The 19,907-nt window shown below is 40.5% G+C and overlaps 1 protein-coding gene across 1 annotated transcript in view; it reads right to left on the minus strand.

Annotated features, from left to right (window-relative positions):
• The window catches only part of LOC116592906 (thioredoxin reductase 1, cytoplasmic), a 63,714-nt gene that overhangs the window by 25,326 nt on the left and 18,481 nt on the right, over positions 1 to 19,907 (minus strand). Inside the window, exons 3-10 of the mRNA XM_032346538.1 lie at positions 17,916 to 18,038; positions 16,415 to 16,487; positions 14,116 to 14,235; positions 8,811 to 8,953; positions 8,319 to 8,434; positions 6,145 to 6,370; positions 1,551 to 1,643; positions 928 to 1,004 (exon numbers count right to left, since the gene is read on the minus strand). Coding sequence (XP_032202429.1) covers positions 928 to 1,004; positions 1,551 to 1,643; positions 6,145 to 6,370; positions 8,319 to 8,434; positions 8,811 to 8,953; positions 14,116 to 14,235; positions 16,415 to 16,487; positions 17,916 to 18,002 — 935 coding nt within the window. The 5' untranslated portion in view covers positions 18,003 to 18,038. The remainder of the gene's footprint in view (positions 1 to 927; positions 1,005 to 1,550; positions 1,644 to 6,144; positions 6,371 to 8,318; positions 8,435 to 8,810; positions 8,954 to 14,115; positions 14,236 to 16,414; positions 16,488 to 17,915; positions 18,039 to 19,907) is intronic.

Here is a 19,907-nt window from a genome sequence, read left to right on the forward strand (position 1 = left end):
GTTTTTACTTGGCTGTAAGGAAGGAAATGTTGGGAAACAGCCCCAGGCAGCAGATAAGCAGCCGCCCCCCACCTCCCCCATCTCAGTTCTCTCCTGCGATGCTACAGTCCAAAGGATTTTCACGCTTAACTCTGAAAACAGAATTTTTCAATACTTGTAGCTATCACTAGAAATACAGTGACCATCATCCTAAAACTTGGTAGCTCTAAACATAGTTCAGATCTACATATTTAACGCAGCTCAAAGCACACACCTGCAATTAACTGTGGGGTTAGATTCCTTTTCTGGATACTATACATTAAAGAAACAAAATGCAAGCTGCTCTATCTTCCATTTAGATTTGCAAAGGGAAAAAAAACAAAACAGGAAATATTAATGTGACTGGCACTGAGTTTTCTCCAGCTATAATAAAAACTAAAGCGAAAAATCTAAAACTCAGGGACGCCTGGGTGGCTCAGCTCTGCCTTCGGCTCAGGTCATGATCTCAGGGTCCTGGGATCGAGCCCCACATCAGGCTCTCTGCTCAGCAGGGAGCCGGCTTCTCCCTCTCCCTATGCCTGTCACACTACCTTCTTGTGCTCTTGCTCTCTCTGTCAAATAAATAAATAAGTACATAAATAAAATCTTTAAAAAAAAAAATCTAGGGGCACCTGGGTGGCTCAGTGGGTTAAGCCGCTGCCTTCGGCTCAGGTCATGATCCCAGGGTCCTGGGATCGAGCCCCGCGTCGGGCTCTCTGCTTGGCCGGGAGCCTGCTTCCTTCTCTCTCTCTCTGCCTGCCTCTCTGCCTGCTTCTGATCTCTCTCTGTCAAATAAATAAATAAAATCTTAAAAAAAAAAAAAAAAAATTCTAAAACTCCACTATTGATCGGTATTACAAATAACTGAGATAGTATTCAGTAAGACATTAATAAAATTTTTTCTCTTACTTTTCATTTATCTTTACCCCCACGGTTTCTAAGCCAATTTTTCTCGTGCAAGCATCTCTTCCTATCGCCAGCAATACCTGAAAAAAATTATTAATTTTTAATCAGTGACTGTTATCAAAAATGCTGCACGTTAAGCCAATCCGATTTCATTTTTGAGACCTGGAAAGAAATATTTCATTAAGAAAGTAATGCAAGAGTTTAAACAAATTAAAGTATTTTTAAAATATATCCACTGAACATGATATAGCAGAAATCCTTGTCCATTTATTAAGAAAAAGAACGTTAACAAGCCCTTTAATAAATCTAGCCAAGCTTAAAGACAAAAACAGCATAGGCTAGAACTGAATTTTTTTTTTAAGTAGTGAGATAGATTAAAATTTTTAAGGACAGAGAAGTTCTATCTCATTTAAAAAGTTGGATGCCTATTTTAGGTATCTGACAAACGATGTTTTTAAGTTACACATAAAACAAATTATAGTATCACAAGCAATAAAGATGTCTTAAAATGGGCATATCATCAAGGGTTTTAGAAATAGCCAACAGCCATTATATGTACCCAGCAAATATCCAATAAGCATATTATCTGCTTTCTAATTTAGTAATGATGGGAGCCCACTCCTTACCGTATTATACTCTCCTTCAATGGTTTCATCACTACTGGTGGACTTAGCTATCACCCTGAGTCGGCCTGGTGTCCCTGCTTCAATCTGTTCAACCTATAAAAGTAACAAAATTTTACTCCATAATAAGGACAGGTACCAACCCTCTTCTATCAGGTTAACCCAAAGTTAAACACAAAATCTGACTGGAAAGGTCTTTCATGTCCCATCTCCCTCACCTTAACATCATTAGGACAATAAGAGGTTTTTGCCTTTTATCACCTTCTTTCTTATTACTTCATGTTTGCTAGAGGGGCTTTCTTTCAAAGAGTTCCTAAACAGAATAAAATTCAAAGAGAAAGGTAGGAGAGGACTACAATTCCTAAAATCCAACTAAAGACTTGCTGTTCTTCCCAGGCTCCTATGTTGCAACTCACCCAGAACCATTAATCCCCTGGAGAGCCACTACTGCTCAAATTCAGAGATTCTCTTCCAACCTCAAATGTGTGGCTTTGTCAACGAAGAACAGACAATGGAGTAAATCAAACATGATATAGGTAACAGCTAGAAAGCCCTAAATAGTATAGTGAGCCAGGAGGTAGGTGTGTCCTAAGTAGGGGTGGTCTTCAGGGCACGGATGTAAGGAGGAAGGAGCAAACTCTGGAGTCTGTGCTGTGCCCGATGGGATCAAACACACTAGCCCGTTACTCCAAGATGCCAACCATGACCTCCAGACCAGACAGTAACAGATGAAAAACCTTATCAGCTGGAGGCTTCTGCCTGTCTATAGTTCACCTTTGTCTCTGACTGACAGCAAATCATGGATTTCTACAAAATATTTACTCAAAGACACTCATAAAATCACGTGCAATTTCTACTCTACCTTGTAGGTACAACCATTCTTTATGGGAAAACTGCCAAGTTATTAGGCTTTTCCTGTATCTAATGCAATTTCTGCATTTAGAACAATTTTATTCCCCGCCATCTCTCCGCACATCACACTGTATTGTCTGTTCCAAACATTTTCTCTTCTTCCTCCCTGCAGAAGGCTGCTTCTACGAGGTCACTGGCTAACAAAACACAGCTTCACCAAGGTGCCTGGGGGTCAGAGAGACCCTGGGAACCCAAGTAAAATGTCAGGTGCACAGACGTATTTATTTCACTGGGGCAAAGTTCAGAAGATTCTCAAAGATGCCCAGAACTCTCCAAATATTAAGACATTACAAAGGTATGGTCAATTAATCTTCAACAAAAGAGGCAAGAATATGCAATGGGAAAAAGACAGTCTCTTCAATAAATGGTGTTGGGAAACTGGACAGCTACATGCAAAAAACTGAAAGTGGCCACTTGCTTATACAATACACAAAAATAAACTTAAAATGGATTAAGGCCTAATGTGAGATCTGAAACCATAAAAAGCCTAGGAGAGAACATAGGCAGTAATTTCTCTGACATTGGCCATAGCAACATTTTTTTAGACACATCTGAGGCAAGGGGGAAAAAAGCAAAAATGAACTATTGAGACTACATCAAAATAAAAAGCTCTAGAGTGAAGGAAACAACCAACAGAACTAAAAGACAACTTACTGAATGGAAGAGGATATTTGCAAATGACATATCTGATACAGAGTTAGTATCCAATATATAAAGAATTTCCAAAAAAAGAAGAAGGGATTATACAACTTGACACCAAAAAACCAAATAATCCAACTAAAAAATAGGCAGAAAGTGGGTCACCTGAATGGCTCAGTTGGTTAGGCATCTTGACTCTTGAACTCAGACCAGGTCTTGATCTCAGAGTCATGAATTCAAGCTCCGAAAAGCCCACTTAAAAGGGGCAGAAGACATGAACAGACATTTCTCTGAAGAAGGCATCCAGATGGCCAACAGGCACATGAAAAGACGATCAATAGCACTCATCATCAGGAAATGCTTATCAAAGCCACAATGAGAGGGGAACGCCTGGATGGCCTAATGAGTTAAATGTCAGCCTTCAGTTCAGGTCATGATCTCAGGGTCGTGGGATCCAGCCCCATTATAACGTTCCCTGTTCCATCGAAAGTCTGCTTCTCTTTCCCCCTCCACCCCCCAAATAAATAAACAAAAATTTTAAAAAAAAAAAAAAAAAAACCACAATGAGATATTACTTTACACCTGTCAGAATAGCTAAAACAAAAAAATACAAGAAACAAGTGTTGGCGAGGATGTGGAGAAATAGGAACCCTTGTGCACTGCTAGTGGAAATGCAAACTAGTGCAGCCACTACGGAAGACAATAAGGAGCTTCCTTAAAAAATTAAAAATAGGGGCACCTGGTGGCTCAGTGGGTTAAAAAGCCTCTGCCTTCGGCTCGGGTCATGATCTCAGGGTCCTGGGATTGGCCCCACATCAGGCTCTCTGCTCAGTGAGGAGCCTGCTTCCCCCACCCCCTCTCTCTGTCTGCCTACTTGATCTACGTCTGCCAAATAAATAAATAAAATCTTTAAAAAAAAATTAAAAATAGAGGGGCACCTAGATGACTCAGTCCACCTCTTGGTTTCGGCTCAGGCCATGATCTCAGGGTCCCAGGAACAGAGCCCCTCGACAGGCTCTACATTCTGCTTATTCCTCTCCCTCCCTCTCTGCCGCCCTTCCCCATCCCCACTTGTGTGTAAACACTCTCTCTAGAATAAATAAAATCTTTTTAAAAAATGTTAAAATTAGAACTACCCTATGATCTAGTAATTGCACTACCAGGTATTTACCCAAAGAACATGAAAACATTAAATCAAAAGGAAATAGGTACCCCTATGTTTATCGCAGCACTGTCTACAACAGCCAACTTACGGAAGCACCCCAAGTATCCATTAGCAGATGAATAAAGATGTAGTTTATACAAACAATGGAATACCACTCAGCCATAAAAAAAGAATGAAATCTTATCATTTGCAACAACATGGATGGAACTAGAGAGTATAATGCCAAGAAAAATAAGTCAGAGAAAGACAAATACCGTACCATTTCACTCCTATGTGGAATTTAAGAAACACGACAAACACATGAAAGGAAAAAGAGACACAAACCAAAAAAAACAGACTCTTAACTACATAGAACAAACAGATGGTTCCCAGAGGGCAGGTGGGTAGCGGGATGGGTCAAGTAGGTGACAGGGATTAAGGAGGGCACTATGATGAGTGCTGATTAATGTACAGAATTGCTGAATCACTGTATTGCACACCTGAAACTAATATAACACTGCATGCTAACTACACTGGAATTTTATTTTTTTTTTAAGATTTTATTTATTTTTTTGACAGAGATCACAAGTAGGCAGAGAGGCAGGCAGCGAGAGAGAGGAGGAAGCAGGCTCCCTGCTGAGCAGAGAGCCTGATGTGGGGCTCAATCCCAGGACCCTGGGATCATGACCCAAGCTGAAGGCAGAAGCTTTAACCCACTGAGCCACCCAGGCACCCCTAGAGTGGAATTTTTAAAAGACATTATAGGAAGAGGCTACTCTTCTATCAGAATGTGTACGTCCAGTTGTTGCTTTCTGATCACGGTCCTAGTGCAAACATAGCTCATCTACGTCCACTCCCTAAAAATCAACTCTAGTAATCAAGTACTGATTACTTCAAGGACATCTGCTACTTAATCCTCATTATAATATTGGAAGATAATTTCATTTTAGATTTACTGTGCCAGGTTCTGTTCTAATTACTTTCTAAGAGTCAGCTAATGCAATCTTCACTGGAACCCTGAGAAGGGTGTTCTTAGCATCCTAATTTTACAGAAGAAACTGAAGCTCAGAGAGATTAAGGAATTCCCCCAAAGTCACCTGGCAAGAAAATGGCAGAACAGTACTGAAAACAGGTCGTGCTCATCCCAATGCTCAAACTCTACCCATCAACATTAAGAGATCCTTAAAATGGTCCTACAAAGCATCTAAGTTAAGCCCCTGAACAAACAACAGCTCAAGTTTCTTAACTTGTGTCAACACAACAGTCTCATCTTTACCTGCTCTAAAAGAAACATATCTATCAGTCTGGGATATAAGAAGTGACTAATTCTGTCACTTCTATATATCAAAATAGCTGTGGTCATGGTACAACTCCCAGTGTAACTTGGCGTATTTTTCAATCTTTTCGAAAGAAGATTAAATGAGCAAGAAAGGCCAGCCCATATAACAAAATCAGATAATCATTCTCAGAGAAGCCAGAATAATACAGTGTGCATCTGTAGACGACACAGCAAACCAAGAGCGAATGTCTTATGACAAAAATTTAAAAATCAGTCCAGTCTTGAAATCTTATTTAAATCACTGGTGTGTATGGAGAAATAAAGGATAACAGACCAAAAACCATTAACATAAAGGGATGCCTGAAGGGAAGCATTAAACAAAAGAGAACCAAAGGTAAGAAAGCTGAGAAGACAACAGACATTATTAACTTGGAGCTAAGAACAAAACTGTTTAGGCAGTAGCAGGTCCAAGTTCATATACCAATACCACGGGTGAGGCACTGCAGCATTCCCAACGGTTTATAATGCTGAAAGAAAAGTTCCCATCACCAACCCCAACATTCTCTGTCCTGCCTTTTAAACACAACTATAAAACCAACAAACCTACCAGCAACTCCACTTACTTTTATTGGTACAAATTGTTTGATAAACTTGACACCATGTTCTTCCATATGTTCACCAATTTTGTTGGCCATGTCCTGGTCAAATCCTCTAAGAAGAATGGATCGGACCATAACAGTAACATCTAAGCCAATGCCAGCAAGAAATCCAGCGCATTCGAGGGCAACATAGGATGCTCCAACCACCAGCGTCTTACCCGGGCAATAAGGTAAGGAGAAAAGATCATCACTGAAAAGCAATTAAAAAAAAAAAAAAGAAAAAAATTAAAAATGTTCATATGTGAGTAATGACTAAATCAAAGTAAAATTTTTGGTTTCTTAAGAACAATAGACTTTTAAGATTAAAAACATTCAATCAGCTACATATATAATACATGAAAAGTGTTTACAAGGCCTTAGACACTGTCCCTCTCTTGCTACTCAGCTGCTTTGAAAGTAGCTCAAGTGCCCATGGCCAAACAAAGCAAACTGTATAACTCATGGTCAAACAAAATAATTTTGAACTTGTTTAGAGTAATTCTCCACTAACGTGTTTTAATATGTTTATTTGCAAACCCAACCCCCCATCCCTCATCTCAACACCACAAAGCTCTCTCTGATGCGGCAAATCTGTGATACTTGTTTTTATCTGGAACACCAATTATCAAGAATAGAGAAAAGAGTAGAAGAAAACTTCCAACATAAATGTTTTATAAAATAAAAACCAACTATAAAAAGTAAAACCTAGGGGCGCCGGGTGGATCAGTGGGTTAGGCCTCTGCCTTCCGCTCAGGTCGTAATCTCAGGGTCCTGGGATCGAGCCCCGCATCGGGCTCTCTGCTCAGCAGGGAGCTTGCTTCCCCCTCTCTCTCTGCCTACCTGTGATCTCTCTCTCTCTCTCTCTCTCTCTCTCTCTCTCTCTCTCTGTCAAATAAATAAATAAATAATCTTATGTTAAAAAAAAAAAAAAAGTAAAACCTGACAAAATCTTTTAGTCAAGTGAAGAATATACAAGACATGAGAGAGATCAGAAAGGCATTGTTAGGAAATGAGTTTTGTTTTGTTGTTTTTTCCTCAAAGATTTTATTTACCAGAGAGAGAGAGAGCGGGAGAGAGAGCGAGCACAGGGAGACAGAATGGCAGGCAGAGGCAGAGGGAGAAGCAGGCTCCCTGCCGAGCAAGGAGCCCGATGTGGGACTCGATTCCAGAATGCTGGGATCATGACCTGAGCCGAAGGCAGTTGCCAAACCAACTGAGCAACCCAGGCGTCCCGGGTTTTTTTTTTTTTTAATATGAGAAAGGAAGCTATCTAAGACAACAAAGGGAACTATTGCCATTGGAGCTGCCCCTACATGAAGCACAAAGGAAAAAAATTGTATCTTCTCCCCCCAAAAAAGGGCCCAAAAAGAATAATTTGTAACACAATCAGGAACTCCTGGGCAAAAAGCACACAAGAGGACATATTTATCAACAACCTGTCTTAACGTTGTTGTAATGTGAAATTCCTTATTCAATTCCTAATGTGAATTGTTAGGTCACCATATGATCACCCGGTGAGCAAAATAAATCACACAGTCAAATCTTGCTTGACTCACTTATTTCAGAAGGCCAACTACACTGACACTGTGCCCACGCGGAACAGCAAGGAGGAGGGCCTAGGGTTCTACATGGTCTGCCATCCGTCACTGTTTTAGCATCCACATGAATATCCATCTAGTTTTAAATGTTAGACATTTCTGGGTGCCTGGGTGGCTCAGTGGGTTAAAGCCTCTGCCTTCCGCTCAGGTCATGATCCCAGGGTTCTGGGGTTGAGCCCTGCATCAGGCTCTCTGCTCAACAGGGAGCCTGCTTCCCTCTCTCTGCCGCCTCTCTACCTACTTGTTATCTCTGTCAAATAAATAAATAAAATCTTTTTAAAAAATTGTTAGACATGTCTGATACACACTCACACATGTGTACATTCCAACATAAATCTGTATGTCAGCAGTGATGTTAACTGAGTGGTAAGAAGACCAATGTCTACAGTCCTGAATTCTTAAATGTTCTCTTGCATAAAGTAATTTTTCCCTTCTCTTTTTCCCAATGCCCTATCCCTTTGGGCAGAAATGTAGCAAAACACTCTGAAGTTCTAGCAATGGACTGAATGGGTTTGAAGAAAAAAACCTGAAAAGCATAAATCTGCAATGGGCTTCTCTTACCTGCTGATACAGTACTCTCTGTCACCAGGGATGCCCAAGTAACGTGGCCTCTCGCCGGTAGCAATGAGAAATCGCTCCGCTGAATAAATTTTTTCTTTGCCTTTGTTATTTGTTGCCTACAAAAAAACCAATGTCAACTTTTAGTAAGCTATTACTCATCAGAACTGTAGACTTGATAGTTAACAAAGGCCATTCACATTATCCAATTTGATCTTCATAAAAATTTGGTAATATGTAAGATGTTGAGGGTCTGAGTAGTTAACAGACTAGTTCAAAATCATAAAATCTATTAAATGGCAGAGCGAAGACTCAAATTCAGGTAATCTGGCCCCAAATCCAGTACGGTCACACTACCACCCCACAAGAGAAAGGCCTGTAAAACGGGACTGCAAAATCACCAAACCAGACAGTCTGGGTCATGATGGCTTTTCCTTCTATTAAGAGAATCACTTTCTCTTTTCCTCCCCTACCCCCAACCTACCACACAATTACCTTAATCCTGTGCGGACCCACAAACTGCCCATAGGCATTCTCATAGGTGACTTTCTTCTCCCTCAGAGCTACCCGGTAGCCCCAGTTCAGAGAGCCAATGTGGTTCTGTACGGCTTCTGTCATTTTATTCCAGTCATGTTTAACTGCACAAGAAGAGAAGAAGAAATGTTTTTAGCTTTTCAACTGCCAGGCAAAGACCATTATCCAGTAACTATTCACGTGGACTACAAAGAGCAGAGCTTTTAGTCTAAAAGAGCAGGGTCCTTCATTCCAAGCATATAAACAACTTTTTCATGCGCAGTTATTCTTTCCTTTTTAGAACACTACCAAATAATTCATCATGCAAGGCTTCCTGACAATTCTTAAAACTAAAATAACTAGGCACAAACTTTTTCTCTTTTTTAGAAATGAACAGGAATTTTACTTTGATTGTTAAATACTGATTGCTGGGGTAATGAGGTATGGTAAAGCCTGGGATTCTGTATTTTAACAATCCCCAAGGGATCCTGATATAGCCGGGTTTGGCGTTAGTAAGCTGGTAACAGTCTAGACCAGAAGACCAGCAAATAAAGGCCAACTAAAGGGACGCCTGGGTGGCTCAGTCGGTTGGGTATCTGTCTTCGGCTCAGGTCATGACCCCAAGGTTCTGGGATGGAGTCTCACATTGGGCTCCCTGCTCAGCAAGGAGCATGCTTCTCCCTCTGCCCGCTCCCCTGCTTGTGCTCTCTCAATTCTTCTGACAAATAAATAAATAAAAATCTTTTTATTATTTATTAAAAATATTTATAAAAATATATTAATAAAAATATTTTTTTAAAACCCCAAGGCCAACTAAGCCCCCCTGCCAAATGTAGCCCATCACCTTTTTAATAAAATTTATACACTTGCGACCACTTACTTACACACACCATCTAGGGCTGCTTTCATGCCACAACAGCAGAGCTGAGTAGTTGTGACAGGGATCATTGTGCCTGTGAAACCTGAAAGATTTACTATCTGGCCCTTTACATAAAAAGTTTGCTGACCCTCGATCTAGACAGAGTATTAAGACTGCCTCACTGTCCCCCAAACCCCCCTTTCACCAAAGAGAGGAAGATTTTTTAATTCTATCATAAAATGAATCCTTTGAGGGGCACCTGGGTGACTCAGTCAGTTGGGCATCCGACTCATGATTTGGGCTCAGGTCATGGTCTGACCATGAGATCGAGCCCTGGGTCGGGCTCCACACTCAGTGGCGAGTCTGCTCCAGATTCTCTCTCTGTTTGCCCCTCCTTGTGCATACACGCTTTCTCTCTCTCTGAAATAAATCTTTTTTAAAAAAAATGAATCCTTTGAGTCAGGCACTAATGTATTAAATTTCAATGGATAAAAATCAATCACTCACTCATTAGTAACTTATCAATGACTAGAAAAAAACAGGGTACAGATAAAATATACTCAGTGATAGGACAAAGGCGGGTCCTAGGAAAGCTGTGGTCTGCAAGGAAGGAAAAGAGAATCAACATATATTGCAAGATCTGCCATGGAAATGAGAAGTCTGAATCTTAAGACTCAGGGTTAGTAAGTAGAGCTTAGCCACATAGGAAGCTGTGAACCAAGTCTATGCTACCCAATGGCCAGCCTCTAGATCTGGAAATGACAACACCAAAACTGGTCTGTGGCCTCCCAGAGAATAGATCGTCGATATTCAATTCACAGAATCAAAACATTAGACTTTGAGACATCAATGAAACAGACAGTGACTACAGAACCCACTGTGGTTGCAATGCTGAGAGGATGGTGTGCTGGAAGGCGGGGCTGGGGAGTGCTGAGGGAGCCCTGCCAACCCACCCATCTGGCCTCCGTCTATCAACACTAAAAGAGAAAAGACAAGATTCACTTTTGCTCCCTCCCCCAGGAATGGAATAGAATAGTATAACTCACTAGGCCAACCACTTAGCTGAAACAATTACCAACATTTTGCCAATTTCATTTCATATACTCCTCCTTTTCACTAGAATATTTAAGATTTTACTTGAGTGTGTGCACGTGTGTGCATGAGCAAGGGGAGGAGCAGAAAAAGAGGGAGAGGAAGAAACAGACTCCCAGCTGAGCACAGAGGCTGACATGGAGCTGAATCCCAGGACCCTGAGATCATGATCTGAGCCAAAATCAGACCCACTGAAGCCACCCAGGTGCCTCTTTACTAGACTATTTTAAGCAAATCCCAAACACTTTATTGGTGATGTGTTTGGCTGTTATAGTGATTTAGGAATGACCAAAGGCCACTAATGCTAAATATCCTTCACTACAGTTTCTTACAATTAGGAGGGGTCCAGCCCAACATGCCAATAATGCCCCCATGGAGAAATAATGAACCAGACCACAGGTAGGATTGATTCACTTCTGAAATTTCACAATCACAGAACTATTAAATGGACTATACTCTGCTAATTCATCAGTAGATACTATATTCTAAGTTTAAGACATAGCTGAGATTAAATAATAGCATCAAAAAATTCAACTATTTCAGTGACAGAAATATTCTTCTGCTGGAAAGAGCAGTCAATTCACCAAATTCTATTTCACCACCCACCTGATTACTGAATTTATTAGAATTATACTTAGTTGGCCCTGTTAATACAACTTCACATTCAGCAGAGGCCTGTATTTAACTCTTTTTAAGACTCTGAAGACTCACTATACACTTCTATGTTTCTAATTTAAGCAATTCAGTTTCCCTGACTTTATTTTCCTGAGAATGAATAGCTTAAAGCTAACAGCAATTAGTACAACACACCAAATTTAAGTACTAGATCACTATATGAATAAAAATTGTGTGACTGAGTTATATAGCACTGTTATTTACCTAGATTTAAGAGACAGATGCATTCACTACAGATGACAGTATATGGAAATAATAAAACTGCATCAATCAAAATTTGCTTGGAACAACTTTACCTCTTCCAAAAACTTCTAGACTTTTTCAGATGAATATCCTGTTAACACGTCCTCTTTAAGAGGGAACTAACTTGGTTCAAATATACAACTTCCTATAATGTCTGTAAATATTTTTCTACATCCCATTAAACAAAGAACCAAGTGCTTGGCAGAGTCTACTCCAATTTACAGAAACTGAATGGAAGAATTAAAAGCAGCAAGTCCAACCGGGCGCCTGGGTGGCTCAGTGGGTTAAAAGCAGCAAGTCCAGAGGAAGGAACAGAAACTGTGTGATGAGTCGCAGCTATCTGAATCACACTGCTGTACTCAATCCTCACGCAGTGAATGGCTCAAGTCAGGTTGTGCCCATGCCTACCTACTACAATAACCTACATTTTAACGTACCAGGAGGGCTGGGTGAAGCAAGCTCTTAACCCAAGGGACCCAGAATACTGGCAAAGACTGTGTGTCCCCACTTAATTAACGTCACCAATTCTACCTCTGGGCTTCCAGGGAACGTGGGCTGCCTATCAATGATATTAGTGCACCAGTGATTAGTGGAATCTGCGCACTTATACAATTTGTATTACTCATCTCTGTATTTCCCCAGCACAGGCTGCACTGCAAAAAGTGGCCGCTGAATAGCAATATTATGTAACTACACTAGTACAATTTCTAAAACGTCTATGAAGAAGTCTAATACACTAACTAAAGGGAGACCTCTTGTTAACCAGGTACACTAAAAGTAGGTCTCCAGGAAGGGCAGAGTATATGAATGGCAGACTCAGTGGGGAGACATGCAGACACAGGAGTAAATAGTAACTTGGCGGGGGCAGAGGAGGGACTAGAGGTGGACTAGATTATGTGTTAAATTCATACTCCGTAGGTCAAAAGTGTCACCTCCACTGCCCTTTTTGTTGGCAAGAAGAAAGGACATGAGGCATGACACCTCAGAAATAAATGATGACACTCTTAGTACCAGCCTCAGACCCCAAAGGTCATGGACAGAGAATAGCCTTGTAAGGATTTGAGGAAAGAGATGACCCCAGAGTAAGAACACTTTTAAAGTAACTGATTCTCTAAGACTCCAGACTTGGAGAAAAAAGTACTGTTGATTTTGGGGCACCTGGGTGTCTCAGTGGGTTAAAGCCTCTGCCTTCAGCTCAGGTCATGATCCCAGGTCCTGGGATCGGCCCCGCTTCGGGCTCAGTGGGGAGCCTGCTTCCTTTCCTTTCTCTCTGCCTCTCTGCCTACTTGTGATCTGTCAAATAAATAGATAAAATCTTAAAAAAGAAAAGAACTGTTGATTTCAAACAGGAAGTAAAGGTATGAAACAGAGGAAGCGGAACTAATCTGAGTAGGGGCAAAATGTTTCAAAGCATGTATTTATGCCTTATTTTAGTATTTAATAAACTATTAATCAAAACTCAGAAAAGCTACAAAATAAATTACGCTAGCAAATGTCCCATGAAGATCTTAAAACTAGTATCAGGGGGCATCTGGGTGGCTCAGTTGGTTGAGCATCTGCCTTCAGCTCAGGTCATGATTTCCAGGTCCCAGGATCGAGCACCATACTGGGATGCAGCCCCACGTCCGGCTCCCAGCTCAATGGCGAGCCTGCTTCTCTCTCTCCCTGTGCTTTCTCTCTCTCTCGAAGGAATAAATAAAACCTTTAACAACAACAACAAAAAACTAATATCCGATAAGGCTGAAGTTTCCCTCTCCAAGGACATGGTGATCTAGGATATTCATCAACTATGCAGCCATGTCAACCTCATTTTCTTCTATCAGATAATGCAATCTACTTTCCAAAGGCAGCAATTTCTCTTCAACTTTCCTAGGGTTGCCAGGGTACTCTAGATGTTTTATACAACAAAGACTAACCATCTCTTTCTCTCCAGATAAATGGTTCCCCCCCACCCAAAACATCAGCTCATGAACGGATTTCTTTGGAGAGAGAAAAAGCAAACTTCAGAGATAAGCAAATACTTACACTCTTTATGAAACTCTCTATATAAGAATTTATTTGAGGGGCACCTGGCTGGCTCAGGCAGCAGAGTGTACAACTCTTGATCTTGGGGTCACGAGTTCAAGCCCTACACTGGGCAAAGAGATTACTTAAAAATAATAATAATAAAAATAAAGAATTTATCTGAAACATTCTGGTTTTCTATTACAGAAAGGCACTCCAAGTACAGTATCTGTTCTTACCACAACCGCTATGCAGCTATCTGACAGAGTAACTACAGTAATTTTATACATAAAAACCATCAACAACAAAAACTCCAGGTCATTTTGTAGTCCCATAAAGATGGATGGGTACTTTGCAAGATCACAACTCAAACCCCTCAAAGCACAGACAGAAGAGCAGCTTCTCCCGCCATACCTGTCTCTTCGGTGTTCCAACCATAAGTGCGAGAGTCTTGCAGGGCCTGTCCTAACAAAGCCGCTTGGTGCATCAGTTTTTTAGGTATGCACCCCACATTCACACACGTTCCTCCGAGACCTGCAACAACATCGAGAAATCAGTTTACATCGAGCATCACAATCCTTCAAAGAGGTCAGTAATTATTACTATGCTATGAAAGGTCATAATTTATTTGCTTAATGTAGCCAATACTATTTTTACAAGTTTATTCCGAAGACTCATGGCATTCCTTTTTTTTTTTTTTAAGATTTTATTTATTTATTTGACAGAGAGAGATCACAAGTAGGCAGAGAGGCAGGCAGAGAGAGAGAGAGAGGAGGAAGCAGGCTCCCTGCCGAGCAGAGAGCCCGATGCGGGACTCGATCCCAGGACCCCGAGATCATGACCTGAGCCGAAGGCAGCAGCTTAACCCACCAAGCCACCCAGGCGCCCCAGACTCATGGCATTTCTAAGCTCAGAGAGCCTTATATATCAAACATAGTAACACATCCTAAAACACTAGAAAAATGAGATTACGACAATTTCCACATATTTCAAAGATTCAGAATTAACTGATAAAGATGACAGAAACTGAAATTCTACTTGGTGCACAATCCTATACTCACTACCACATCTATGAATAGAACTAAATGGTAAAGGGGTTGTTAAGCTGGCCATAGCTGGACTGCCATGGGTCTAGAACTGCAAGTAAAATCTGGTGTATGCAAGCTTTTTTTTTTTTTTTTTTTTAAGAAGGTGGTCAGAACTCCTGGTAGCTCAGTCAGTTAAGCATCTGCCTTCGGCTCAAGTCATGATCTTCAGGGGTCCAAGGATCAAGTCCCCCATCAGGCTCCTTGCTTAGTGGGGAGTCTGCTTCTCCCTCTGCTTCTGCACTCTCTCTCTCCCTCTCTGACAAATAAATAAATAATTTAAAAAAAAAAAAAAAAGGTGGCCTACAGCTTTTGTGCATTCTCACAAAAGGATTCATGACAACCAAAACAAACAAACAAACAAAGGTTTAGCATCTCTGAGCTTAAAGAACATGGTCATAGACCGTCTGCATTAAAACAAAATATAGGCAGACTGAGAGGAAGAGAAAATGGTAAAGGAGTGCCAGACCAGATGGTAGTGGACTTCACACAAGCCTCTGAAGAGAATGCTTCCGGACTGCGACTAGGGACTGTAAGCTCCGCAGGCGGGAGCAGCTATGCCCAATACAAGAACAGTGACTGATATCAAACTGACACCTAATATATATTTGCTGAATCAATTAGAAACTCAAGACACTCTCATATCCAGAGTTCCTGTTCCTTGCTTCTTAAGCTAAGCTGTCTTGATAAGATTTATGTATCATACCAATCCCCTTCTCAAAGGCTTCCTACTATGCTCGTTAGATCCAGATTCCTCATCTTGACCTACCAGGACCAGTACAGCCTGACAACTGCCCTCCTCTCCATTCTTAGCTCCAGCTCGTAGTACCTGTGCTAAATTCATGAAGGACTCCCAACTGCCTCAGGGCCTTTGTATGTTCTATTCTGTGACAGAAACGGAAAAAAGTCCCTTGAAAGGTTCTTCCTCAGCTCTTGGCATAGTTGGTTGGTTCTTTCTTACTCTTTTGGCCTCATCTAAAGGCCACCTCTTCAGAGGCCTTCTCTGATAATTCTCTCAGAATTAAACTCTTTCCTCTACCCAGTTCCTCTCTTCCACCATATAATTTTTTGTAGTACCACTTACTATAATTCATACAGTTCTTGCTTATCTTTTGTCTCCCCACTAGCATATAAACTCCACAAGGGCAGGAACTTCATGTCTACCGAGTCCACTGCTATATTCTCCAATACCCTAGAGTTCATAATAAGTGTTTAATTAATATTTGTGGAATAAATGAATAAGGACCATTTAATTCACCAAGACTCAGAAGCAGCATTCATTAAAATATCTAATTCCTGTTCTTGCTGAATGTAGGAACTGGTTTTAGAACAGAATAAGTTTTTAAACTTTCAGTCATAAAGCCCCTAATTTTACAAGGTTACTCAAATATGTAGCTTTAAATCATTATAGTAGCTGTGGATAAGGTTTTACATTATCTTGACTCTGCCAAAAAACCCCTAAATTTTCAACATTTAACTGGAGTCCATTTTAGCAGCATAAGTGAGAGAGATGTATATATACATATTTTAATTTTTAAATTTTTAATTGGGTTTTAGGAGCCATTTAAGCCAATACAAGGGAAAACCCTGCTTTTACAAATTCACTTCTAAGATATTTTAAAGCTTACCCCATCTAGTTCCATGAGGGGTTGGAGTGACAAAATCCAGGACCATTACCTTCTTGTCATATTTGGCTGCCTCCTAGAAAACAAAAGCAGTAAAATCAACTGGAAAGGTGAACATGATAGACTAGAAATGGGCTTTTAAAACTCTAAGCTAGTCTTGCTAAATTATAGTGCCTAAGGCATAACCAGTTATTACTGCCTTGGAATTTCATATACAAGATGATTAGCATGATTCCAAGATAAAAATTAAGCAATATTCAGATAGTCCTAAGAGTAGTTTTAAAGAATATGCAGAGTACAGTTGTAAAACCGTCAGCTGGAAACACCAGAAATCCTCTTATAAAATTCCACTCACACAATAATGCATTAGAAAATAATCTGAAAAACCTGGTCATTTCTAAGCAAAAGTAGAGTATCCAATTAAAAAGATTTATGATAGCCTATATAACTCTTAATTCAATCTGTATCCTATAAGCATTTTTTAAAGAACTTTTAAGTTTTATCTAATTCAATTATCTAGGCAGAATACTGGAAACATTTTTCTTCTAAAATTGTCAGATTTCTTAAAATTTCATGTGAAGAGCCAATAAAAGTTGACGATATCTATAAGGTTTCCAAATCAATTTTAGAGAAGTGACAACAACAGTCCTAAGTTCATTTTACAGAGTACCCTTTATCCTTCTCAGAAAATAAGCTTTGTGTATTGGCGACGAGACCTCCAGGTTATTTGAAAGGACTGAGCCTACGAGTCCTTTAAAACCATCAGAACTAGAGTAAAACACAACTGCTATTACTCCTGTATCATTTACAACAGAGTAGTGCTTCATGCCGGACACTGGCCTGCTCTCCTCATTTGGGCTGCTTCGTTTGAACCTACTTTTACTCATCCACAAGCTACACCTCAGGGGAGTATAACCAACTCATCTTTTAAAAGTACCTGTTGGAGAAGGATGAAAGGCCCCAGGCCCCTCACACACGGAAAATGTATCTCAGTTTAGGGCCAGAAGCCTCACTCCTTAGCATCCCTTATATATACACCCTCCACCCCCACTACTCCTAAGCTGGAGTTAGTGGTTATTCTTGTAGTTCAGTTCATATACAAAGGAGGCAAGCATTTTTAACGATTAAGTTTAAGAAATCCAGCTGCTCTCCATTTTTCTATTGGGGATGAGGGAAATCATCAAAGTGAAAACCTATATTAGTATTTATAAAGAATGAGATATGTAATTTCAAACCACTTCTATATGCCTGTATTAGTCTTTGAAAAGTCAGCCAAACTTAAAATGAATCAAACTGCGTCCCAAAATATTGGCTCTGGTACTGGTGTACAGAATTACTTTCATAAAGAAGATAAAGTTCAACCTGGAAAAATGATTTTTAAAACAGTTCCTTTGTAAATATGTCCTGCCCAATTAATGTGCAAAATGCCCCAAGAGTGGCTCCAATTCCAGTCAGGAATATGGCTCTTCCCACCAACACCCAGACAACACACAAGGAGCCTTGCCTTAGCAGCTGCCAGTCCTCCTGAGCCCCCTCCGATGATGATGAGGTCGTAGTCATAGGCCTCAGGGAGATCCTCGGAGCCATTCATTTTCAGTAGCTTTTGAAGTCTGCCCTCCTGATAAGCCTAAAGAAAAACAACAGTGGGGGAAATAATGGAACTTAAAAACAACAAAGTCTGAAAAGTTCTGTGAGAAAACCTTTCTTTAAAGAAAAGCAAAAGGAATTTTCAAAGGAAGAATACTAATTTATATTACAGCACCCAACTAGAAAATGTGTAACGCTCCTTTCAAGCGGTAAGCAGCGATGTGCTTTCCTTAGGACTTGCCTTAGGACAAGTACCTTTGCACGTGATGGAGAGCTGCGGCAGAGACGTTTCCACAGTACTTCTACGTACATTAGGGCCTGACATTCCAACAAAATCAAACTAGTCCTAATCAAGTCTCAGAATCAGTCCTTTTTTTCCTAGAATTATTACACCAGGATTCAAACTAGGTTCTTAAAACATGTGTACTGGGGACGCCTGGGTGGCTCAGTTGGGTGGAGGACTGCCTTCAGCTCAGGTCATGATCCCAGAGTCCCGGGATCAAGTCCCAGCTCCATGGGGAGTCTGCTTCTCTCTCTGACCTTCTCCTCGCTCATGCTCTCTCTCACTGTCTCTCTCCCAAATAAATAAAAATCTTTAAAACATGTGTACCGTATGTTTTTAATAAAAGTATCAATTCCAGGAATGCCTGGGTAGCTCGGTCGGTTAAGCATCTGCCTTCAGCTCATGATCCCAGAGTCCTGGAATCCAGCCCAGAGGGCTCCCTCTGCCTGCCACTCTCTCTCTGACAAATAAATAAATAAAATCTTAAAAAAAACTATCACTACCAGTCAGCAGCATCTTTATTTTCTACTGTCAAAGGTACCACAATGAGTGGGCTGAGGTCTTCAGTTAAGACAGGGTCCTGGCAAATGGCAACTGAAACAGATCAGCCAAATACTTGAGACTTTTCTACACTGTTTAAGTAAAAATTCAGAAAAATATCATTAGTTGACATTGCACTGCATGAGAAATTAAATATAAAAGTCCCTGATTTTCAAAGGCATTTTCTTTTCTTTTCTTTTCTTTTCTTTTCTTTTCTTTTTTAAAGATTTTATTTATTTGACAGAGATCACAAGCAGGCAGAGAGGCAGGCAGAGAGAGGGGGAAGCAGGCTCCCGGCTGAGGAGAGAGCCCAATGCGGGGCTCGATCCCAGGACCCCAAGATCATGACCTGAGCTGAAGGCAGAGGCTTAACCCACTGAGCCACCCACGCACCCCTCAAAGGCATTTTCAATAAGCAAAGGTAAAGAGGAGGATGGAGGAGGCTAAATGAATAAACACGACTCTACAAAGCTTACTTTTTTTAAGAACACATTTAATTTTTTATTATATATATATTCTTAGTTTTTTTAAGTAATCTCTTCATCCAACATGCAGCTTGAACTCACGAACCTAAGATACTCTACTGACTGAGCCAGCTGGGTGCCCCTCAGGCTTACCTCTTTCATCTACCTGTGCACGAGGCCTCCTGTAATTTATTTAGGATTTAGTTTCCATGTACTTGCCACATAACAAGCTTTGTAATATAAATATTATAGACTTTTAATTTTTTAAAAACTATTTCATTCCACTAGCTTTTATACACGTTTCATATTAGCTTGGAAGACTGTTCTGGTGATATATTTAATATTACCTTTTATTAAAACAAAAATCTGTGGTAACGTGAGACAATGGTTGGAAACACTGTTAACAGGCACTAAAAGTTTTTGTAAAAATCCAATTTTAATCTCAACAGTCAAAAAGACCCCCCAAACTTACCAGCCCAGACTGCGAATTTTTCTCCTGCCTACCATCAGCTGTAGGGGGTGAAAGGCAGAGCTTAGGGTCAGTAGAGCAGGGTTCTTGGGATGCGGAAGGGGGTGCAGTAGAGGAAGGTGAAGGAGGAGGCACGGCACTGTGGCTGGCCCT

The sequence above is a fragment of the Mustela erminea genome, chromosome 6 (genome assembly GCF_009829155.1).
Source record: "Mustela erminea isolate mMusErm1 chromosome 6, mMusErm1.Pri, whole genome shotgun sequence".
NCBI lineage: Eukaryota > Metazoa > Chordata > Mammalia > Carnivora > Mustelidae > Mustela > Mustela erminea.